We start from the raw sequence: 25,901 nt of genomic DNA on the forward strand, positions 1-25,901 counted from the left end.
AGGATGTTACAAATTTACATTCTGTTCCCTGGAAAGCTGGATGTCTGCTAGAAACTAATGTAAGGGTCACTGAAGAAAAATAGAATACCAAATACTGGGTTTATGATCATTGAACCTCTTCCCCTTTTTTTTTTTTTTTTTGAAAATGACACATTCTAGCATTTTTAACAAAAGAAACATGCAGAGAATTGTAGGAAGTTCTTATCCCAGATGTACAGCAGTGAAGAATCAGTTGTCAAGGGCATTTGAGATTAGTTTAGCTCTCTTAAACTCTCTTAGCATTTAAGATTAGCTTTGTTAATTAGCTTAAACAATAGATTTCTTTTAAGTACTTGAAATTCTATTATCACAGTGCCAATTGTTAGTTGCTGTTACTACTGTGTTTGAGAAAAAGGTTCCAGCATGAGCATTTTGGAATTGGACTGTTGTTCAGACTATGCCTTATGCTAAACCAGCAATAGCTCAGATAAGGAACTAAGTGGAGCTAAAACAAATTTCCTCACAGGCAGACAAGAGAGGTCTGAGCAAAAGACCTTCATTCTTTCCAGTGCTTCAGCCATCAATACTGAAGGACTGGAAGTCATCTGAAAACCAAATCCATAGCATTTAGGGAAGGGATATGCTAAAAGAGATTTCCTAATCTCATTACCTAATGACTAGCAAAAGACAGTGGAAGGTGTAAACAGTAATATTAGTTGGAAATCAAGTCAAATTACTTCTAGAAAGAAACAGAAAAAGGAGAAATACCTAATTTCCCTACAACTTCTACTATTAATGTCACTACCTTCTTGATGTTTTGGTTTTGCTGAAAAATGTGATAAGAGAAAGATCTACTTTAAAATATAGCCAGGTTTTATGGGATAATCTGAAAGTGGCAAAAAAAAAAAAAAAGGAGTTAACAAAACCTGTCGATCATTACCAAAGTGTATTTCAAAGAAGTGAAGTTTAGCATGTAAAGAAGAAAGCAAACTATAATTTGGGAGATCACTATTATTCTTCTTTTATATATATTTTAAGCTAGGCTTTAGACTTCTCCTAGAAATATGTTACCACTAAACCGTGGAGGGTTTTTTTGTTTTGTTTTCTTTTTAAGGTAAGAGGGCCCCCACCTGCAGGATCAGTAAAAGAAAGACCAGCAAAACACACAGCTTTTCGCAAGTTTTATGAGAGAGGAGACTTTCCAATTGCTGTTCAGCATGAGTGTGGAGGAAACAAAATCGCCTGGAAGGTAAGTTCTGGCACAGCTATGACAACCAGCTGAGCTTATTGAAGTGACATCTCTCATTGTCCAACAAAGTTAGCTTGCAAGTAAATACACTGAAATAATTTCTTAGCAAGTGGAAGATGGTGGGAAAGTCATTAGAGAAAGGCCCCTGAGTCAGCTGTCTGCCTTGGCTAACAATTAAATTATACGTTGCAAAAAGGAAGATGACAGAGTTGCTTTGCCTTAGAGAATTGTCTCCTGCCCAATTCATCTCTATTTTTATGAGGACTTGGCAATGCAGCCTGTTTCAAGCAGTCCATCAAATGATGGAAGTGGCTGGATACAGTGAGCAGCAGCCATTTATCTCCCCAGATTTCACCTTCCTGCAGGACACTTCCAAATAGAAGCTTTAATTACCTAAATGGATAGGTCAAGATTGTCTGCTCCCTGAAAATGCAGAGCAGAATACAAACGAAGGCAGATTCTCATTCCACAGCCGTACTCTGAGTCTCCAGCATATGTCAGACAGCGAAATCGCTGTCATACGTGCCTCTGTTACAGGCTGACCTCCACTGCTGAAACCATTACAGCTCCGACATTTCTCTGACAAAAGGTTAATTGGCTTCAAAATAAATGTATTGCCTAATGACTCTATTCTAATGCAGCTGTGTTTCTCTCTAAAATACTTGGTGACGTTATTTGTAAAACTTGCCAATCTTCTAAGTAACTAATGCAGACTTTTAAATTTAATTTTAAAAATGAATGCTGATCTTTAACCTCTTTCTACTATTTAATTATGTTGGTTATCGTGAATTACTTTATTTTTTGTCTCATTTATTGGACTAGAAAAAGATTTTGCTGGAAGCCATGTTAGTTACAGAAAATGAACATGCTATGCATGAACAAAATGTGTCAGATTTGTAAGATGTTTATAATTTTTCATGTCAAAAACATGATACCTAATTAAATGTAAAGCTATGTTAAGTCATCACTAAAAGGAAGAATTTTGCAATCTTATAATTGATTCTGCTTGTAATGAAGCAAACAGGATTGGCTCTGTAGTGTGGTAAGCAGTACGATATTTGATAGTAATTAAATTTTTAAGGTAGCTCTTTTGCTTATTGAAATACAGAAGAAAGGTTTGTGCTACTTTTTTGTTGCCTACAGAGGTTTTGAATCAGCACAAAGAATAATTAATAGTTTTTGCAGCAAAGGGAATCTCAGTCCCAAAATACTTTACCCACAATTGAGGTGAGATTCCAGTGCAATTGGTCTTCAGGCAACACTAGAAATTCCCTTGTTAGACTAGAACTCACAGGCTTACAACTTAAGCCTGCACTCTGATTTTTCATCACCAGGTAAGACCCAGAGGTGATTTTCAAATAACTGCAAAAAAATCTGCAGAATTTAATTTTTATCTTGAGGCTTTTTAATTTCTAATTTCTCAAAATCAAACTGAGAGGTACAGAAATACTGCTGGACTGGCATTCCACTAGATGATGCTAGTGACTGCTTAGTTGACTTAGGACGTCAGGAAATCAAATGGGGCTGCATAAGAAGTTCAGATGGGACATTAGGAAAAGGTTTTTCATTGAGAGGGTGGTTGATCACTGGAACAGATTCCCCAGGGAAGTGCTTGTTAGTTTCTGGACAAAGTTCTTAGTCATATGATTTAGATTTACGTAGTCCTGTGAGGAGAAAGGAGTTGTATTTGATGATCCTTATGGGTCACTTCAGCTTGCTAACTTACCTGCAAGCCTTCCAACCACAGATGCATGCTAAAGTGTTTCATTTCTATATCTGGCAGTTTAAATTGTTTGATATCATACTGCCTTGAACAGTCACAACAGCAGAGTCTCTAGTCAAAGATTCAGCATGTATTTTTTCTTAACACAATTTGCAGTCTTCTAGACCTAATGCCCACCTACTTCAGTAAAACACTGGCTTTTAGCTTGTGCAATGTAGGACTGAAATGTCATGCAAGACTTATTTTTGCTATTCTGCTAATCCTTTCTTTTGAGAAAAAATATTAGAACTTCAGCATGAATGCAAGTAAGGAGCATAGTACTGGACTATTCCATTCCTGTATTAGTGCAGGTTCAGATTCAACCTTATTTCCCTTATTCCGTGCCACTCAATTTAGTCACAAATCAATCCTGAGTGAGTTCTGTGGCAGGCAGGCTCTCAACAACACCGAGGTATAGAGTTATCTGAGACTATTGTTTAGTTTGACATGCAACTGTCATTGATTACTGTGCAGTTTAAGTACATGAAACAGGCAAACTGGCATTTTCCAGTTGAAACATTGTATTAGATACCTTCTGAAGTCTTAGAAGCTGCCCAGAGCTGCAAAAGGATGAGAATGTTGTTCATCATTAGCTGATACTTAAAGGTACAGATAAAGTAAGCTCTATATTTTTCACTTGTTATAATAAGGACAGAGTTGCACTACTCAAAAGACATCTAATGGCTAATTTTCATCAGTTCATTAGTTGAAGCTCTAATTTAAGAAGTTTTAGTGATATATCTTACTCAATACTGCTAAATTCATAACAATTGAAAAGATATTTTACTTACAAAATGTGTTAAGGCAAATGTTCTATAAAAGCTTGGCTGAAGTATACTTATTTGCACGAATCATGATCAAGTGGAAGGATAAAAAGAAAAAATGAATGGTAACAATGATATTTTAATCCTGCTGTAATTGTCCAATATCAATGTTTTATGTTGAGAGGGTTTTTTTGCTCTGTTTAGTTATAATGTATATCGTAGTTGGTTTCACTCTTGTTAGTTTGTCTATCAAATGGTGCATGAGAGAAAATGCAGGAGGGTCTCAACCTGATTTTTTTACTAGGAAAGGAAAATACTACAGGATTTTGTTCTTTCCTGCAAAATACACAGTTGTATTTTATGTGCTTCTTTGCATGTTTTTATAATTACTGAATCAAAACTGTAATGTCAGACTTTTATTTTTTTAGCACTTCAAACACTTCATTATGCTGTAATTCTTTGGACAGAATACAGTCATTTTTAGACAGAACAGGAGAATCTGAAATGCTTTAATATACATTAATTGTATTTGGTTAATATGTACCAAAAAATTTACACAAATGACTGTTGATATTGTGGCAGTTCTGCATATCTATAATTTTAAGCCCATGATTAATTACCGGTAAGGGCTGGCTATGTGTAACTGTGGTTGTAGACCTAGATGAAATATAAATTTAACTTCAGGAAATGTATAGAACTGTTTCTGAGTAACTGTATGTGTTGAATATTTAATTCTGAAATAATAGTGCTTCTCTGTTGTTGTATAGCTTAATCATTTCCAAAATATGCTAAATTTAGAAAGAGGCATTCTTGCACCAAATTAATCCTAAGCATAAACAAAATTAAACTGTGCAGATAAATCATGGTGTTTACCTTGGTGTCTTTTCTTAAAAAAAGGGAACAAAGCAAATCAGACCTCACTAGATAATTTTAGAAATATGTGTGCTCTTGGTGAATTTTGAGACTAAGTCTCTACTTGTAGACAGGCATCTCTTTGAATATTTCTGTAATGCTGTCATTCTGGCTGGTAAGTTTTACTATTGTTGTAAGTTTAAATAAACCTGTTTCAACCTAATGGAAGAAAAATGTAAAAAGATAATATACACTTACAAGAACAGGACATTGAAGCTGGTTTTATTATAGACGAGAACAGGAAATTGAAGCTGGTTTTAAAGAATGCCAATTTTTTTTCCAGAGGGGGAAAAAAAAAAAAACCCTCTGATAATGCAAGATTATGTGGTTCTACAGGATATAATCACATTTATTTCTGAAAGAATATGACATTGGTTGTTTTGGGGTTCCTAATGTTTGTTTTCAAATCTGGAGAGAAGTTGTCATTTTGTCATTGTGATAAAGTGATTATAGATAATGATTATAATTTGTTAGTTATGTCTGTGCAAACAAGACATAACTCGCTACACAAATGTCTGGCTTTGATTGCAATTAAATTAATAAAATAATTTCAAAATAATTCCAGATTTTGCATCCCCTTTCAGGGGATGTACTAGCAGTCAGTAAATTCGTTGGTAAGTAGTGTATGCTCAATGTAATGTTTTAATATCTATTTTGAAGCATTTGTTTTTATCCTTCCTTGGTAATCAAAAAGAGAACTGTGTATACCAATGCCTTAAAATTTCTGCAAATATTTAATGTTTATATTTCTTTTGCAAAGTCGTTTTTAAGATCTGGAAATAAACAACTCCTTTGAGTTATTGAACAAATGTTCAAGGATTTTTCCAAATAGGAAGCATTTGATTTTTTTCCACTAAGAGAGAATGAATAATAATGGCATGGTTTGAAAAAGTATTTCTAATGCATATTAAATATAAAACTTGAGAATGTAAATTGTTGTTAATTTACAATTAGATAATATTAGAAAGTGATTTTTATATCGAAAGAATATACTAAAATATTTATAAGTCTTTTGACTACTTTTGTGGGATCCCATAGTTCTTTTCTGACTTATGTATATTGCAATTTTATTTCAAAAATGTATTAATACATTCTTTTGCACTATCTCATACCAAGCTATGAATAATAAAAGCTCATAGTTCAGGTCTGAAAAGGACGTCCATTTTTAAATATACGATACTAAATTAAAAAAGGTCAGAATGCAATTAAACCTTTGACTAAGAAAGTTGATAAAACCAAGGAACTATTTCTGAATTATAAAGTATGTGTTTGAAATGCAGTCTCTTTGTATTAAATGGAAAGTCATCAGAATGTTTGAAAAATTATTTTTTAGGGAGTGGAGTTAATTATGCAAGTTATTATGCAGGAGTAAAAAAAACTTCTATTCTTCAAAAGTATTGTAGCAATTTCAGAGAAATTAAAGCCAAATTCAAAAACTCAAACTTTTTAAGCAAAATGTCAACATGAATATAATTTCTATTTTTGGGGTTTTTTTCCCAGAGTCTCTGTATTCACTAAGGATATTACTTCTGCCATTTTAGTTTCTCTTCATCTGCTCTTTCCTACACAGTTAACTTTTTTTTTCAGCATGTAGTATAAGCTATGGTAGCAAATTTATTTCTTTGTGATGTAAACTAAATGCAGGGCTGAAAGAAAGTGATCTGCCTTCAACATCATGTATTACGAATGCACGTACACTTTCTCCTTTCACCTACTACTGAAAGTTGTTTTTAGTAGTAGGGAGTACAAATGATTTGAACTTCCCATAGTACAGTTTTTATTAGTATGTTGTATACTAGTTTACATAGAATTCTGAACTTCTATGATTGAGCTGCTACCTATATCCAGCACTAAGATAAAAAGTTTTTGTTTGTGAGTTGTGGTGGTGGTTTTGGTTTTGTTTTGCTTAGTTGGTTTGGACGTTGGACTTGGTTTTGGGGTTTTCTCTATAAAATGACTTGATTTTAAATTTTGTTTTATTTCTTGCAAGTGCAGTCTTTTTTGCTTGCTTGAGGAATAAGTTTTACAAGAGAGAAAATACTTTCTTTATATCAACCAATATAGTCAGAGAGTAGACGTTTTCATTTGCAGAGCTTTCAGTTAATGTCTTTGCATTTTTCATTTTTGTAGCATTGTTTTGTCATTAAACTAGATGAATACACACTGTATGTTATTTACTAGCTAGTATCAAGTAAAATTAGGTAACATTTTCCAAAGTTCAAATCTCCAAATAAATTAAAAGTAATTGGATGGAGCTCATTTACCCTAAAGAATGACCCCATTATTATACTGTCATCTTGCAATTTGTGTAATTCAAGATGTAATTCAAGAAGTTGAGGGGTTTTAAGCTTGTTCCTATCTAAGGGGGAGGTTCAACTTTGCTTCACCTCTTCTACTTTCTATTTCTGAAGCATGCTTGACACTGGCACTGACATTTATCAGAGCCCTCTTTGGGTAATTTTATCTCACTAACTCAGGAAAAGAAGGTGGGTGTGTTTTTTCTTGATAAGCTACACGTTCGTAATCCTGGGAACTCTGATTATATGACAATCCATGAGTGCTAATGCTGAGTGTTGGTGAAGAAGAGAGAAACAGTAGCAAAGTACAGTGAAAAATGTGAGAGAGTTGAGCGATTTCAAAACTGTTGTTTTCAGCAGTCATGAGCTGCTAGATTACTTTAGCTGTTTGTGGAATTGCAGCCTCAGACACATGAAAGCAAAGAGAACAAAGTGCTGTGTAAATTAATACTTCTTTAAAATTTTTTTTCAGATAGAGACAGATTTTTTCTGCATCCACTTTTTGTTAAACTGTATTTAATATCTTAGTAAAAGATGTTGAGAGGACACTGTAAAAAAAAACTGGTAAATGCTCCACAAGTGTTGTCCTGCAGAATGACAGCTTTTTGCAAGGTTATGTAGAAAGGAAAGGTCATGTATCATTCACAGACACAGTTGGTACAGCACAGAATGGTGTTAGATTATATTTTATTTAATCTCTTCATGTTTTAAGCAATAGTTCAGTTTTCTGCTGCAATTGACCTCTGTTTATCTTTCCCAGAGGGCTCCTTTTTTTAGCATCATTCCAGTGATCATTGATAAGCCTGTCTCCAATACGAGTGTGTTGGTATAACTGAAAATTGCAGTGTGGATTCAAGAAAAGGCAACCGAAAGCAAGAATTTATTAAGCTAAAAATAATACATAATTTAGAGAAGCTAGAAGTATGAATTGAGGTAAAGAAGTAAACTCTTGAAGAAGCAAATTTTAAATGCTGCCTGTGAGGAAAAAAACCCACTATAACTGATATAGTGCAAATTAATAGTTTGGATACTGGTATTTTTTTTAAAAAGAAAGTAAAAGCCTCAGTTTTCTGTGAAGACAGTAATACAGCAAACTGTGTGGCATGGTAGCAAGAAAGAATTATTCAGCTTTAAACTAAAAATGCTCAGTTGCATCATCTTAATTTGGTAGTTACTAATAGCCTGTATACTATGGCTTACTAAAGCAAGCACAAGCCAATACTTTGCATAAACATTCATGTTTGGATAAATGTCATTCATCATTCTTTATGGTATTAGTGTGGTATTAGTACCCAGCTAATCACTACCAAAAGTGTTGTCTCAGCTGATGTGCATGCAACTTTTTCTTAGAGAGTGCTAAAAATTTCCATCACAAGACTATTCTTGTTTTGTTTTTTAAGTGCAGAATACTAAGAAATAGGCACATCTTAATGACTATGATCTGGTTTTCATTTAATGAAAACTCCTTTAAATTTCTTGAGAAATGTTATATAGTGCTATGCATACACCCACTCTATGACCCTAGGTCATAAAAAGAGAGAATGCAAAATATTTTCTAGCAAATAAAACAAAATTTCCATTGACTGCAATAGAATGGGATCATTATTGTCAGATGTAAATATTATTCATCATCGTCTCCCTTTTTCTCCCTATGATATTACACATTTTCCTGTGATCTATTAAGTTTTTAGTTTATAATGCTCACAGGAATCTATTTTTGATCAACTGTCTTAATCTCTGTCTTAAATCTAAGGCAGTGTTAGTTTTGATCTAATAACATTTATATTTAACAATGTGTTAATTTTATATTTATATGTAATACGTTTGTGATTGGATTTTTTCAAAAGTCACTATTTATATTGACTCTAGCATTTTATGTGACATGGCTAAGTTTAATCATCTTCAGTTTAATAATTTACAGACTAAAATACGGTACCAAGATGATGTCCTTCAATTAAGGCAACATTTTTTAGGATGTTGGGTAATTCTGGGTACTTCCAGTTTCCATTCCATGGTACATATAGTCACAGAAATATTGCAACAGTAGGTTTGTCAAGTTTGAAATGTCTGTGTTGATTTGATCCCACCACTAAAAATGCTAATTCCAAATAAATGTATCATATTCAGACCTTACTGTTGAAAAGCACTATCCTAGATTTAATTTTCTGTTGAAAAAATATTGTAATAGTAGTGCAGGTCTTAGAGGAAATGTGAGATGTTAAAAAGAATCTTATCAAAATGTTACCGCAAAACTCTGTTGCAAAATGCTATGTTTTTATGAAATCCCATAAAAATCATTGTGACTATTCCAGTACTTACCACCATTCTCATTGGTTGATGTTTTTTTGTACATTTAAAGTAGTATTTTTAGTGAAACACCAAGTTAATGTCACATATGTATTAGAGGTTACTCAATGCAATCCCTCCTTTTTGCCACTTGTGGCTCACAAGTAATGTGATTGTAAAATGTAATTCTTTCTGGAGTTAGATTTTTGCAGTCCTCTAGTCCTTTCCATTTCTTTCATATTTATAATTTATTAATTTAATGTCTCTTTTCTCTGTGCTCAGAAAATGTACCATATTTTTTAAAAATATGGCATGCCCATTTACTTACTGGCTGAATAATGTTTTCTTAAGAAGTAAAGGTTTTCCTATGAATGTGTGAGATCTCCTTTCTCTTAACAACATCAATGCTGAATCTGGGGACTACTGTTGTGATGGAGTCTAAAAAAGCCTTGCAAAGAATAGTGACAGTTTACCTGATTCCTATAGTACACAGCAGACATATTTCATTCAGTGACTCCTCTGTAGCTAATTAATAGTTGCAACTCATCCCAGCATTCTAGAAATCAGTAATGTTGTGCCAGTTAATTTACTATTCCTTTCCTCCTGAATATATAATTTAAGCCATTCCTTTATTTGCCGTCTCTTAAAAGCGTATGGAATGAAAACTCAGCCATGTATCAGAAATAACTTTAATTTAAATTTGCTAAATGACCTCTGAAAGCTAGATGAAAGATTTTCTGCTGAATGGGCTGGTGCTCCCTGCCTGTATAATGTATGTGAGAAATTAGTGTGAATGGTTCACTTTTATGGAGTAGTGCTGCTTGTAGTAAGCCTGCAGAAACAATTTTCCCCCAAGCCTCCATCTGTTCTTCAAACCAGGGCATATGCCATCTCATCGAGCTTGAAAGTCAACTGATTTATAACTCCTGAAAAGTGCATAGATTGAAAAGAAAGGTTGACTGCTGCTATGTGGCAATGATTTGCTAGGTACTTGGATAAAGACAATTCACGTTACTATGGACTCCAAAGGATACAAGTGGTGGTGGAAGCTTTGGAAATTGGTAAATTGACATCTAGGACAAAAACAAATTGCTCCTCCTCCTTCAGGTAAGCAGATGCCTTTCTTCTTAAAGATGGAAGCATTTAGAAAGTAAGTAGTAATACAATGAAGACTTCTTGTTATACTCGTTATATTCAGACAGAGTAAGCTTTTCCTAGGCACAAAGGTTGCCATCTCGAAGCGCCATGACTTGTTCCACTTTAATCTTTAAGGTACAAGCAGAAACATCTGTCTTTAAAAGTGCATCTTGTTGTTTTGTCAGAAAGTTTTGTTCAGTGCCACAAACATAGCACTGATGAATTTTCTCTATCTACCCTGAAGGTGATTTCTGAGCCATATCCAATTAATGGATGACATGTTCTCTGGCCATTAGTTATCAGCCTTTCTACTTTTACCTAAATATTGCAGAGTTCTCTGGCAAGTGACAAAACAAATGGAATTGACAACATAAAAATCAATGTGTGTTTGATGTTTTCATTTCTAGTAGTCATTTACTGTGACCATTCTGCTCTGAGTCTCATATTGAATAATTTCTTCAACTACTGTTTCTTACCAATTCTGATTTTTTAAATAACATTTCAGGTAAAACATGGCATGGAATTAAATGATTTATTTAAGAAAGAAATCTAGAAATTATACAGTCTTTCAGTATGAAAATATGGAGCAGAATTTGCCTTGAAAAACACAATGGTGACGTATAAAAAGTTCATGTGAACAGCAGGAAGAGTCATCCTCTACAATTATTAAGTTTTTGCTTCTTAAGGTGTCTGTAGCATGTGTTAGGAAAAAAATGCCTCTGTAGCTTTCTACAATCATCTGATTTTGTGTAGCCATGGATATCCTGACCTAGCTCACGCAGACAAGCATACTTTCTGAACATAAAATTCAGTAAAGAAAAGCAGAGCTGTGGAGATATCCTAGATCATCGTTATCAATTATTTCTTTTGTATGAGTCACTACCCAACATAGGTACTGGTTATTCATATATTGTGTATGCTATTGACTGATTAAAGATGATGAAAATGTTGAGCTAAGAAACCATGACAATTACATACAAATTGTAAGTACCTTATTTTGCTATAAGACTGAAGAGATTTGTTAAACACTTATAATGCAGTTTATAACATCATAAGATTTTATAAGGAGAATGTGAGGTGTTAAGGAAAACTTCATGCTGTATGTCTATACATTTACAGAGAAAAGTTCACTATCACTGGAAGCATCTTTTCTAAAACCATATTCAGTGGATGTGTCTGCTTTGGAAATGTATTTTTTGTGGATGTCTCTTCTCAGTTTTGTGACAAACACTATATATTTTGTTAATTTTTCAGTTTCATTTTTGTTGTCCACTATATATTAGCCATGTGTGTGAGGCAAATTTATCTCCCTCAGTTCCATTTAATTTCCTATACTACTTTCAGAGCATGAATTAATTCATCATCATTTCAGTATCATTTTCTCATCACTAGCCTTGATGAATGTTTCACATCAAATTCATGTTCACATCTACTATGCTGCTATCAGAACTATGAGTTCTGATCTTTCCTAAGCACTGCTCTCATTTCTCACATTGTTATTCTGCAAAATAATAGAATCTCTTTGCTAATAATAACTTTTTTATTGCCTTTTTTCTTTCTTTCATCTGGTTTTTTCCATCTGTATTTCCTCTTGCTTAACTATGAAGTGTTTGTTATCATGGGAAGTTATTCACCAGGGTAACTCAGCAGGATCTGGTTTAAGTAAAGAATGCCTTTTACATAATTTTTTATGAAGTAAGTGTGTCCTTGGTCAGAAATCATTTAGATTAAGATTGATGCAAACTTCCTAAAACAGCAAGACCTAAATCTTAGACTTCTTGTTTTGTTTCCCTAAATTCCCTCATCCTTTGAAAGTTGTTGACAACTTGTTTTGATGAAATATAAATTTGGCATGAAGGAGATCGGTTCCTGCAAATATTTAAGCATGCACTTAATGTCTTGTGATTAAACCCACTGAAGGCAAATTTTTGCTTGCTCTATGTAGAATTGGTGTGAGGTGTACCTACCTATACAATGAGGAAAAGATATTTCCATTTGTTTTCAATCATAAAGATGTAACTTCCTTAAGAAGTGCTAGTTTCAAATTAATATTACTACATCTTTAAGACATTAAAGATCTTAAAACTTCAGCTCATTTGTGTCTGATAAAATCTCTATAAAGGTGATTGAATTATGTGTTTTATGAAAAACAAAGAAGACTGAGTCCATATTTGCATTTCAAATAGCACTGTGAATTTTTGACAGTAGTAGTAGCATGTGGTAGTTTATCAGAGCAAAAATAAGATATCATAAATATTTAAATGAGATAGTTCCTCTTGGCTTTTGGCTTTGCACATTAACACTCAGGAAACAGACAATTGTGTGGAATTGTAAGAACTGCACTTTTACTAAGTGACAGAATCTGTGAGTTGTTAGTATGCTGTACTGTGGCTTCCTTCAATACCATGAAGAAAATGTGTCTTAATTAGGTTTTAAAGTTACATAGTTTCCCTATACTGTAGGGAAATAACTGTAGGACCTGGTAGAATTCTATATTTAGAAAATCAGCATTAAAACCCTCAATAACCTAACTGGCACATTAGACTTAAAAATAATTAATTTAAATCTCACCGCATCTCATTTTCAAATTAATATTACATTCATAAATGCAGGTAAATCTGTGCCTTATTTAAAGAATTATTACCAAAAGATAGACAAATGAAAATTACAAATGACAGTCTTTAAAGAGATTCAAATATTCAGATTAATATCTTCTCAGGCTGTAGTGTGACTAAAAAAGGGTGTTGCTTCCAGTGTAATTGAAACTACAGTCTGAATGCAGATCTCCTTAGAAATATTAGTCCTCTTGTAATGTAGTGGATCTTGTCTCATAATTAAGACCATGTGCACTGGAGTACAGTTCTGCTCTCAAAAAGCAACACGGTCAATATTGGTCTGTTCTCTTCATATCCAAACAAATTTTTGCTAGGATCAGAAGTCCATGGTGGTACACTTCAGAATCATAAATACCTCTATAAGCCGGTACCATAAGTGATGTTCCTATTCTGTGCTTCTTATCTTGTCCTTTCAGGCTCTTAAAAAGGCCAGTTCAGATGGGAAACCCCTACTTTGCTTTGCCATTTAATAACAGCATTGGAACATTCCTGCTCTTATTATTCCTAGAGAGGTAGACAGGGGCCCTGGATAAAGCCCATATCTGAGGCAGAAACACTCCTTTTAACAAAGCTTGGGCCAGAATGTCAATTTGCACTTGAACTCAGGTGAAGTTTCCTTTGAGTCGTTGCTTACCTTGTGCTTCTACAGAGTGAAAGACAAAATGCATTAACTTACCTTAATATGATTTTTTTGCTTAATATGTTCACAAATCAGTTCAAATGCTTGCTAAAAAAATCCCCCTAAACCAGCAAAAGCCAAACTATATATTAATCAGGTGAAAATTGCAGTCCTTTTTATATGTGTTCGAAAATCTAACCTGTTCCTGTGCAGCACTTTGGGTGAAACCACAAAAACTCATAAATTGATACAAAAGGGCATAGTATTTAGTTGTTTGGAAATTTGTATTCCATCATTATTAAGACTACTTTACTCCTTTCAGAGTAAAAACAAACTTTCCTGTTTAAAACTATTGCTGTCATACAGCTCTCAGGGGTTGTTTCATTTTAAGCTCAAAAAATATTTGCCAGTTTTCTAATTTAGCTGGAAATTTCTAGCTTAAGCTGGAGATGAGGAAAGCTGCTTTTTTGTTTTCTAGGATTATATCTGTATTTTATGTCTGCTTTCTGCTTTACTGTTTTTAATCCCTTATATGATTTGATGCTTTTCTGAAGAGGTTGGGAAAATAAGCCATCTAAAACTCTTCAGTAACATCACTCAATTTGCCCTATTCTTTTTTGATGAACTTTAAGAAGCATATAGCCAGAGTAATGATACTACAAATCTTTCCCAGAATGGAAAAAAAAATACATAAAGTTTATCTGATAAGGAAAAACCTTCATCTTTTTGAAATTTCTACTTGGGTTTTTATAAATCTTTTAACTTGAACTTATTAAAAAAATTCCTTCACAAATTAGATTGGGAATGCATAGCATATTATTTGCAATGTATTTATCAACTGTGATTAATTTGATATATTATTTCTGTGAGTTAATAAAAGAAGGTGATAAAATTCAGTTCATCTTCAATAGAAGTCCCTAAGCTATGTGTAACAAGTATGGAAAGACAAATTTAATATAACTTCCTGTTCACATACCTCCTGACTCAGTCCATCAGTGATTTCTTGTCTCCAGACATTCATGACAGCAGAAAACAAGGTTATCTTAAATGCATTCTTGTGTACAGAGTTGCAGCTAATTAGAACAATAGTTTGTTTTCAAGGGTATGGCAAGTCAAACTTACATGGATTGACCACCTCAGAGGTGATTTAAGCCATCTGACTGGCATTGCATCTAGTTGATTTCAAATGCTCACTAGAATAGAATAGGATATTTCAGTTGAAAATTGGCATGCCATGGTAATCTAGTCCACTGCCTGGTCACTTTCTGATGCACTGGTTAGATAAAACTAGTAATAATAATCATAAAGAACCTTCATCCCCATGCCTTTTCCTCAAGTATATTATGCACCAAGAATCCTAGATTATTTATGCACCAAGCTTATTTATGCACCGAGAATCCTAGATTATTAATCTAGGTTTTTTAAACATAACCTAATGTGGTGATATCATCTAATATGTTGACTATCAGGTTAGAATAATCTTTCAAAAATCTCTTTCAAGGAGTGACTTAATTTTTAGGTTTGCACTAGCTGTAATTCAAAATTCTAGTTAGTGGTTAGCATTGGGTTATTTGATGAAAATTTCAAGGTAGCAAATATACATTGGAACTGGTAGATTTGTGCTGTTTCTCTTAATCTTTTGTTTTATCGAAGAAGTTTGCTGATAAGCCTTAGAATGTAAAAGTGAGTTCTCTCTAAGAGTGAGGCATGTTTTCTCTCTTTTAATAATTAATTCTGTACCTATGTATATTTCATTATAGAGTGGAAGCCTTTTATACTGCTGTTATTTCTGTAAGGAAGTCAAAACTAGTCCATGCTTGCACAGAGTAACAGATAATGTGCACAAACACAGTAGAATGTTTCTTCTAAGTTTTTATGTTTAAAACAATATTTTCACATCAGCTAAGAAATGTCTTTGCTTCTACCTACATTCTCACCTGCAGGTTATCAAACTGGTGGTATAACAGGATAAGTCTCTAAGATATTATCTAGATAAAAATTACTGTCTTTTATTTTCAAATGGGTTTTTTAAAGTAGTTGCATCTGATCTGATGTTATATGAAAATCATTTGATTCAGGTCTTTCTTATCATAGCATACATATGACATTTCACTAAACCAGTAGAAACTTCCATGGCCTCCCTAGGACCTACCAAGAAATACTGTGCACCTGTGTGGAATTATTTACAGTTACTCAGCAATAAATAGTACCTGAGTCACATTTAGGGAGTATTTGTTTCAGAATATTTTAAAATACTTGAAGTTGTTAAATAGTTAAGTTCTTTGTTTGCAAATTCCCATTTAAGTTAATCTATCTAAGACACAGATTTATTGGCCCAAATATTTTGTTCTAACTGTACTTGCATTTACTCCTATTTAATTCTAACTTTAAATGTGTGTGAGGGTTTTTTTTAATAGAAATTTTTAACCTATTTTTCAATAAATGCAATGGTTATTTTTTTGAAGAACCATGAAAAAGTCATTTTCCAGACCTCCTAAAGAAACACCTTCCAGTTAAGGTGCAGCTTCTAATATCACATATTTCCCCAGCTGCCACACCTTTATTGACATATCAAGAATTTAAAGAATTTCAAACTATTTATTCCCCCAAAGCAAAAAGTGTTATATCTATATCCTGTCCAATGCTAATCTTAGCTTTTTGGTTTGGCATGAGGTTTTTTTTCAGTGTTGTTACCAACTAGGGATGTAATAGGTATTGTTCTATAATTTCTGGAAGGTTATTCCTTTTCCTGGTCATCAGGTCTTTGGGCCAGTTGTTACTATTAATCGCTGCATGAATGGTTTCTGTACCATTAACCACTCTGCAGTCCTTTTAAACTCCCACCTCATTTAGTTTGTGAGTTTATTCCAGAACCTCCTGTTTATTTTATTAGTTGGGTTAGTCTAGTAAGGAGAAAGCTAATTGAGATCTAACTGCAGTCTTCCAGTGCCTAATAGGGTGTTGTGGAGGAGACAGAGCCAGACACTTTTCAGTGGTGTACAACAGAAAGCAAAAATGCAGCAGTCACAATTTGCAATAAAGAAAATTTCAGCTGGATAGTAGAAAAATAGTCATCCATGTTTGGGGCAGGGAATTGAATGAGAAGATCTCCAGAGGTCTCTTCCAAAATAAATTATTCTGTGATACTATGAAATTAGATAGATGGGCCTATTATTTTGTATTTCTGCATTACCTTTCTTTTTAAAATGTCATAACAAACTGCTGCTTAATTAATAAGACTTCTGAAACATAGGTGTTCTACTGGTAAAGAAAGTGAGACACAAATATAATGGTACAACTTCTAATGTGTTAACAGACTTCATTCGTTCTATTATAGTTTTAACATTCCTTTAACTTCAAACCACATCTTTACCATGTAAAGTATTTATACATACATGTATATTTTTAATATGTACTTGTTATTGCTCTCTGGCCATAGTGGGTAAATTTACAGCTATATTCATAAGATGTCTGAGATTTATGTTTGTGTTTGGTTTACAATAACTAAATGATAAATGTAAAAGCAGCTCCAGCTTTAGATCCTGAAGTCAACACACTAAAACCTCTCTAAACTTGGGTCAATTTAATTCTTCTTGAAGGCTTTGATATTGATTTAGCTTACTGAGGAATATCCCTTTTTCATGCAGGAAAGCCAGAAATGTTTAAAATTAGTATGATTCGTCTATTGACAATGTACAAAGTGCTTTGGGCCTCTAGATTTCATGTGATTCAAATGACTAGAAGACTTTTAACAGTACTTGTCATGTAGAATCAGGTTCTAAAAGTGACTGAAGAGGACAGGCTTACCTGTTTATTCTTTAACTTAAAAAATTAATGAGGAAAAAAGTATCTAATACCTCGTGCCAAGCTATTGAATGCCAAAACCTAGGGGCAATATATGGAATATTAATTAATTAATCTGACAACTATTTTGGTAACCATCAACTGGAACATCTTTCCAGCTTCTCAACGTATTTCTTAAGATGTGATGAGTAAACAGGACATGGTATTCTACATATAGCCTCACCATTTCTTACTAAAAGACAGTATTTTTCCTTTACTTGCTGGCCACATTCTTTTTAACACAGCCCAGGATGCAATTTTGCTTTCCTTGTGACAGGAGTGCTATTGGCTGTACTACAACGTGGCAATCACCATCACCCTCAGGGGAGCAGAGCTGTTACTCAGCCAGTCACTTCCCAACTTCTGTTGGTACAGGGGGGTGTTCTATCCCAGCTGCAGGGCTTTGCACTTCTTGTTGAATGCCACCGTGTTTCTTCACATTTCTAAAGGTTCCTTGAAATTTAAGCTCTAGATTTACTCATAATCTAGATTTACTCATCAATTTAAGCTCTAGATTTACTCACCTTTCTTAATGTTGGGCCTTTCATATTTTGGGGGGGATGTAAAATTGAAATATAAAATCCACATGCTCTAGGAAAGTCAATAGTGACTTAAGTCTTGAAACAAAAAAATCTGTTCCAAGGTCTGGTATGGGAGTGCATACATGTTCATGCACCAATAATATCAGAAAGGTAATATGTAATTTTGTAGTTAAAGAAAATATTGATTCTTTGAAGCCCCAATTTCTTCATTTGTTTGTGTTTGCTGTTTTACTGTCTCTGAGTATCTGTGTTCTTTTGTCGTATTAACATTTGGTTTACTTTGGTAATTTAAAATGGTCAATGTGAAGAGGAGTTTCAAGCATTTTAGAAATTACCCAACTATAGAAATGTCAAGAAAGCCATAAAGATGTAATATTGGACAAACTGATAACATCCAACATTAGGGATTCAGAAACTCTTCCAGGCCCTTGGATCTGCCTGCACTCCTTTTACTGCAGTTTCTTTCTCTTCTAAGGTAAGACCAGGGTAAGGAATATAAATCCAAGTGCCCTTTAAGAAGGATACCTGAACACAATTATTAAAGCTGGTGACATTTTGGCTCTTTTAACTTTTTTTAGTGTTATTTGCAAGAATAACTAGTGTTTTTAAAAATAGATTGCTCTAATGGAGTTACTGGGCTAGAAAAACTAGATAAAGTAATGGAGGTACTCAGGATTTTTGAGTCTGTATGTTCTGATGATACCACTGGATTTGTGGGAAAATTTCAGTGTTTGGATACTGTTCTGTTCTTCCATTCCCAAGAATGGTGACCAACAGCATATCCTTATTAATGCTGAAATTTTAATAGTTTTGGATTATCTGTTCTGTCTCTGCCAATCAATGTTCTTCATGCTAGTATGATGACACATAAATCTTAAATTTTCATTTGCTTTTTTAAAAGAATAGGAAATGGCATACATCCCAATCAACAAAAACTACACTTTGATTCATTACTACAGAATTATATCTTTTTCCTTAGGATCTGATTTGATCTAATATGCAGGATGGACATATTGAAATAGAACTACATGAACACTTGCTGTTACATCAGAACCAAATTAAAGAAGTTCCATCTGTTTGTTCATGTCCTGTGCCACAGTTCAGTGTTCCCTCAGTTGCACTTTGGTTTCATTTTATTAATCAGATCACTATAATGGTAGATACTAAAACCAATAAAAATGCATTTGTGGTGGGTTTGGTTTGGTGGGCTTTTTCCTCTAAGTTTTATTTGTATTTAGGTCATCACAATAACCTGACAGCAGCCACAAGACCTACTGGAACAACTGAAAGGAGTGGGAGCCCTGGCAGTAGATGAGGAAGCAGAGGGAAGGAGGAGGGGAAGATATCTTAAATCCCAAGATAAAATATCTAATCAGTGTTCTCTAGGGTCATTTAATGAAGAGTATTTTGGTTTATATCTTTATAATCTGTGCTTTTTTATAGTGGCCTCATGTTATATCAGATCACCTCATAAATGTTCATCAGTTTATTTTACACAGTTTATGCTATTAAACCTGTCTTGCAGATAAAGAGAAAGGTCACAGAGGGAGAATTTGTATTAGATTTCTAACTGTAACCTAATCCTGGTAATTATTTTAATAATTTAGTGATTATTTAGAAGCTGGAAATTTTATTCTAAGGCCTGACTGTTCAGATTACTTAATTTTTTTGTTTTTTCTGTTCAGTTCCTGCTGACTCAGACAATTTTTATGAGGGGTCTAATTGAAAGACTTTAGAAACTGTTCTTCCAATCTTTAAATTAAATGCTTTAAAATTGCCTAGAATCAAAGAACACTTTTTAGTAAAATAAAACAAATATTTCAGTTAAAAATAGAGAAAATGTTGTTTCCAGACAGAAATCAAACCAAACCCTCTTTATTCTTCTCCTTGTCAATTCTACAAATCAAATCCAGTTCTCTGAAGTATGGTTCCTGGAAAGCAAGGAGTAGACATACAAAAATTTTAAAGTAAAATCCTCCATGGCTGTAGATTTTTAAAGAGGCAGAAAGAGGGCATCCAGATCCCTCCAAAGCATCTTTCAATTATTCTTTCTTTTCCTGAAGTTCTTTTTCTTAGCAAGAACATGTCTTTCAGCCTCTTTAATTAAAGAATCAAAGCTTTTGTAGACACCAAACTGCTAATAAATTTGCACTATATATCTTGTCTGATAGGACCTTTCTACAGAATGTGTAAATGATCCCTGTTGAGAGGAGGAAGGTTGATTCTACAGCTAAAACTTTATAACATCCTTGCAGAAAACAAAAAGATCACATTTTAGATTGTGTAGTAAATGTAACAAGTACTCAGTGAGGCAACTTCAGAACTGTCCTGCAGTTTTTGATTACAGTATTTATCTCCCTGCCTGTATTTTTGCAATCCTAAAGATAAATACATATTTTCCATCCCATTCTGTGCAGTGCAGAAACAAATTGAAAGTTCTCTAGAATGAAAGTGAAACAAGTTTCTCTTGTAATGCCATATTTAACTATCTGTAACTTCATTCTACCATCCTGAAGTTTATGGATAAGTTTTGAAGGAAAAATAATATTTCTGCAGAGATTAATACAGAGTTATCTTATTTAAGGAAAAGAAAAGAAATAAAACCTCCTACCTCTTAATATTAAAAAAAAAATCAAACCCCAAAATTGAATATTTCCATCTCTATTAAAGGACTATTTGTTATATCTTTAACTTTTCATAGAGCTATGAAACCTTATGCATCAACATGTATTGAATAAAATACCTTTCAGTATGCAGCTATTATTCATGCCTTTTACTATTTTGAAGTCTAATCTTACTCTGATAACAGTAGGAATGTTTAGCTTTTTTATTTCAATAGAACCAGTCCATATGTTTATGACTAGTTCTTTGCATAGCTAAGTGCAAGTGCTTGCATTTTACTAAGAAATGGAAATATGTTATGTACATTATTTCTGTTTTGAATCATGCTGGAGGTGGCCAACTTAAAATCAAGTATTCTGCTCTAACTAGAACTCTGTGTGACACCAGTCTAAGATTATTATAATAATCACTATTCCTTGTATACACAGGTCAGTAGAGTGCATTGCTGTGTGGAGACCCTAAGGAAAATGAGCTAGTAAAAGTCTGATATTAGTATATGACAAAAATAATATTGGTACAAAATCTTATTTTTATGGAATACGGAGTACAAATTATACAGTTCAGTATTGTGCTTATGAAACCAGAGGGCTACTCAAAAGTATGGGTCATAAATATAATCCCATGAAATCCATGGTTTGAGGGAACAGTTTGTCTGGAATACTTGCAGCTGAGAAGAGACAAATAATTAAGCATGCATATAAATAATTATGTAAATGTATATATTTATATAAAAATGCATTTATATATATTAATGTATTAAAATACAAATAATTATCTAAAAATACATGTTTTATAGCTAGCTCAGAATATCATCTCTATTCTGTTTTTCAGACAGGGCTGCATGCTTTCAGTTGGCTGGACTTATATAAGAAATAATATGGAATAATGAAGTGAACTTATCTAAATTTCATTTTACTTCAGTCTTTGTTAATAAACTTTATAGAAAAGCTTTTAATAGCAACTGAAACATTAAATTGCACAAATGTTCAGTTGACACACATTGGTGGGAAAAAAAGCACTAAAGTAAAAGTGAAACCAAAGACACATAAAGAAAAAATATATTGAGCCAGCAGAAACTTCCTTAACAAGCTGACATCCATTGCAGCAGAATTTCAGAACTTGGTAAGAAGAGTCATCCAACCTCTAACAAGTATCTCATCTTTCTGAGCAAAGTGAAGCATAGGACATATGCAGGAATAATCATATCACTTTATAGAAAGAGGCAAAAGTTTAAGATGCTCTTTTCCAAAGTGTTCACAAACAGTGCCAAGATTTTTTACTGGTCCCTGTTTGAATGGAATATGCAAATCCCACCCTATACACTTTTTACGTAGATTACATGAGAGAGGTGCAATTATTCACTCTTCATATTTTGATGGCTTTTGATGCAGAAAATGGTTAAAATATTTTGGTGGAATATTATTTGGTGGAAAAATCTATATGGAACAGATTATAATAAAATTATCATTCATCAGTTGTCGGGAGTTTAGTTCAGGCATGGCTTAAAGAAAAAGGCCACGAAGCCATGCAGCTGAGAGAAAAGTAACAGGTAGCTGTGAAGCAGTTTCAAAGCAGTTTCCAGCCTGACTTCTATAAAACACTTAGTCTCTCTCAGGCATCCTTGCATAAACAATAAAGTTCTCAGGCAGTCTTCCCATAACAAAGGTAACATCCTCTCTGGGAAAAGATGGCACCCTGGGAACAGTTATGGAAGTTTTGGGAACCGTTCGTATCACAGTGAGAACACTGATTTTGTTTGATGTAAACAATCAACGGTATTGTAAAACAAAAGGAGTGGTTAGAGTTTTCTCTGTTAGCCTATCATAAAGCTGTATTTTGGAATATGCATGAAGTTCGTTAACACTATTATTTAAGGTGACGGATCGATCAATAAAGTTGGAGTTCGATGCATTATAGGATGGTCGTTCTCCCCCTCACATCAACAATCAGTACTTTATATCTTATGCCATATTGCTATAATTTAACAATTTATGTATTATGCAATGAGCTAAAATATTTTCTTCCACTTAACACATTTTTAGTGGAATATGTTCTTACATGCACTGATATAAAGAATTTAAAGAGTTTTTTCTGTAGTGATTTGACAAAGCATCAGTCAAATATGGAGGATAAAGTCCTAAAATCTAAATTAAATAATAATGAGTGACATAAGTCTCATTGAACTGAGAAGGATCTCTTTCCTCTATTTCCTTTACAAAAAAGCTACTGAAGAGCCATGCTGTAGAAGTATCAGAAACTTGTTTCCTTCCACTGATCATCAAAAGAGAACCCAAAGAAAGTAGCAGCACTTCTCTGACCTGTCTGTCTCAATTGTTAAATGTTTTGCATATTAACATAAGGGGTTTATTCAGCATGGTTCTTTGCTGAAGGCAAAAGATAATCCTGCAATGTCCTTAGGTTTCCAGTGATGATGTCAGAATACAAATACCCATACAGAGTGTTTGTGGCATCACATTAAAACATACCCCAGGATGAAAAAAGGATGAAACAGGAATCTTCCAGTTACCATTACAAAACTTTACATTTGTCCTGTTTGTTTCCCTGATTGCCATTTGTTCTAAAGTAATGGGGCAGCCTGAAAGGACAAAAACTTCCATGTTACTAGATGCATTTAAGTTGCAGCCTGCTGAATATTGTTATTTTAAAAGTATTTGCTATTCTGATTGCAACAATACTGTTTTTTCAGCATCTGGGAAAGCTTCTTAAGCAAGGACTGTAAGGGTTGACAGGAAAACGGTTGCTATGGAACTATTTTCTGAGCTGGCATGGCAGAGCAACATTTGGCAGGATTTAATTTGCATCTCTTCCATGCTGCAATTTCTTCAGTAGGATCTGAAGTAGACTTTACCAGCCACCCAGGAAGCAGAGCTCCACACTGTTGGAGCTCTGTTGTTTTTTCCCCAGAAATATTAGAAGTGTCAACCCTCCCACCCCCACATTTAGCAAGGTTTCTAAATCAGTGAAGATCAAGCTACAAAATTATTTGTGATCTAGTAATTATCCCATTTATTAGTTACAGTGAATCCTGAGCTATTTTTTTCATGAAAGTGTTAGAATGATTGAGGAGAAAAGCTGTTAATTGCTAGAATTAAGGATTGCTGACTCAAAACAGTAAGTGTGAAACACTTGGACTTGCCACTTCTCCTATATCGGTAGAGACCTGTATATAATAAATATTTTGTCTTTATCTTCCATTTAAATTAAGTTTAATATTGTGAAATTAGTTCTATGATCATTTGAAGGGACTTTCCTCCTTATTTTTTAATCTATAGTTTATTATTATGATTTATATTTTTTACTAATAGTGCTAGTTGAACAAAATGTTTGCATTAATAAAACACATTGCATCATAGCTTCCGTATTAAATTGAAGGCTTTGGAAACAAGAAATTGCAGCAAGAAAAACTATTGTAGCATATTGCATAAAAGGATTATAATTTCAAAATTAAATATTAACAAAACTGCAGTCTTGTATGCTATCCCATGCTCTATTTGCATGTTATTTTTTTAATTTCCTCAATAAGCAAAACAAAAAAAAAACAAACAAACAAAAATAAAAACCAAACCAAAAGCTCAAAAAACCAATTTATAATAATTTTACAAGAAGGGCTGGTTTAGGGATAGTACAAGTCAGAATTTCATTCCTGGCCAGAGGCATGTGGCAACTTAAGTAATAAGTCTTGTTATTCGACACTTAGTGTGCCTCTGAGACTTCTTACCGAAATATTGCTAAATGTGTTAAAAAGTTAACTAGATCATCGTGCCAGAGCTGCGGTCGTCAAAATCGCTGTTTTCCCACGTAAGTGCGTGTGTGCCTTGGCAGCCCCGGCTGCCGCCGCGGGCTCGGGCCCGGCCGGGGAGCCCCGGTGCCACCGTCAGGGGGCTCACTGGCAATGCGGCTGCGAACGGGCCGCCCCCGCCCCGGGGCTGGGCCAGCCATTTACGGGAACGCCGGGAAAAAGAGCCCGTCTTTGAGCTCCAGAATGGGCGAGGCCTGGGTCCCGCAATGGGGAAAGTGCTCCCGAAGTGCAGCGTGAGGAGAGGTCTATTTGCCTGGCGTTACTGCCTGCCCCTTTGTTCCCTGGTCCTTGGCAAGGGCTGAAAGAGCTGGGCCTGTAATACTTGGGCCCTGCTGTGCCACTTAAAGAAATAATAAGTCATTGTCTTCATTAAGCAAGCCTTGTTTTAGCAAACAGAATTCAAATACTAAAAAGGGAACATTTTTAAGGGGGGAGAATCAGAGACAGGGATGCTTTACAAAATTCCCTAGAGAAGCTGCTTTGTTTCCACTATTTTATTGCTACTCACAGAGAAGATTCATATTCAAATAGGTTGGGGTTGTGAATCGGTCGTTTGCACATTCTCATGCACCCAGGAAGGCTATGATTATGGCTAATTACAATGAGGAATGGAATCCTAACAGGAGTGCTCAATCAGATTGCTGTTCATGCATGAAGCAGAGCAGACCAGCCAATGGAGGTGTTATTTTGGTAATTACAGACAATGGGGGCTAAGTTGAAAAAACCTCCGTAAATCTGCTCGAGACAAAATAAGGTCTAATTAATCACTTTAAGTTTTGAATTTTCCAGATGAGCTGCATGCTCAGTTCTCTGTTGCAGTCTTTTAATAGACTTAGTCTAAAGAGTAAGAATGCATCCCCATTCCCTCATATTTTCACTGGATAAAATGCAACTGTTTCAAAATATTCTGACTTTCCTTTTGTGATGATCGTGTTGCACCCTGTTTTTCAGGCAAGTAGATGGAATGTTAGAAAAATAAACATACTGTTGTTTGCCTTGCTAGCAATGCTATTATGAATGTTGAGAAAAGCAATGAAGTTTCTTTAAGCTATTTTATTATTATTGACCTCGTTCCCAAACTTAATTTTATGGAAGTAAGTGAGAATTTTCACATTGCCTCCAAAGATTGCAGATTTTACATCTGCCTTTATAAAGTTGTACTTGGGCTAACGTAAATAAGTAACTAAAAATTCATACATTTTTTATTACCTTATTTTTTTAATAAATAAATATTATCAGCATATACATAAAGTTAAATGCAAGCTAATCTTTTGACAATGAAACTTTGAGGACAAGTCAGGTTTTTTTTGTGTATAAGCATTCATTCCAGTTTTTATTTGGGACATTTTATTACGTGAGCCAATATTTTCATAGTATAAAATCCTTAGAATAATTTATCCATAAATAAGTGCTATACTGAATATAATAGCCTGGCTTCAGTATTCTAGGGAACA

General features: G+C 34.0%; 1 protein-coding gene across 1 annotated transcript in view; it reads left to right on the plus strand.

The window, feature by feature from the left end:
* Positions 1-25,901, plus strand: part of PACRG (parkin coregulated) — a 210,668-nt gene that overhangs the window by 45,462 nt on the left and 139,305 nt on the right. The window contains exon 2 of the mRNA XM_059469672.1: positions 1,094-1,228. Within this exon, the coding sequence (XP_059325655.1) occupies positions 1,094-1,228 (135 nt within the window). The remainder of the gene's footprint in view (positions 1-1,093; positions 1,229-25,901) is intronic.

Source organism: Ammospiza nelsoni, chromosome 3 (assembly GCF_027579445.1).
Source record: "Ammospiza nelsoni isolate bAmmNel1 chromosome 3, bAmmNel1.pri, whole genome shotgun sequence".
NCBI classification, from domain to species: Eukaryota; Metazoa; Chordata; class Aves; order Passeriformes; family Passerellidae; genus Ammospiza; species Ammospiza nelsoni.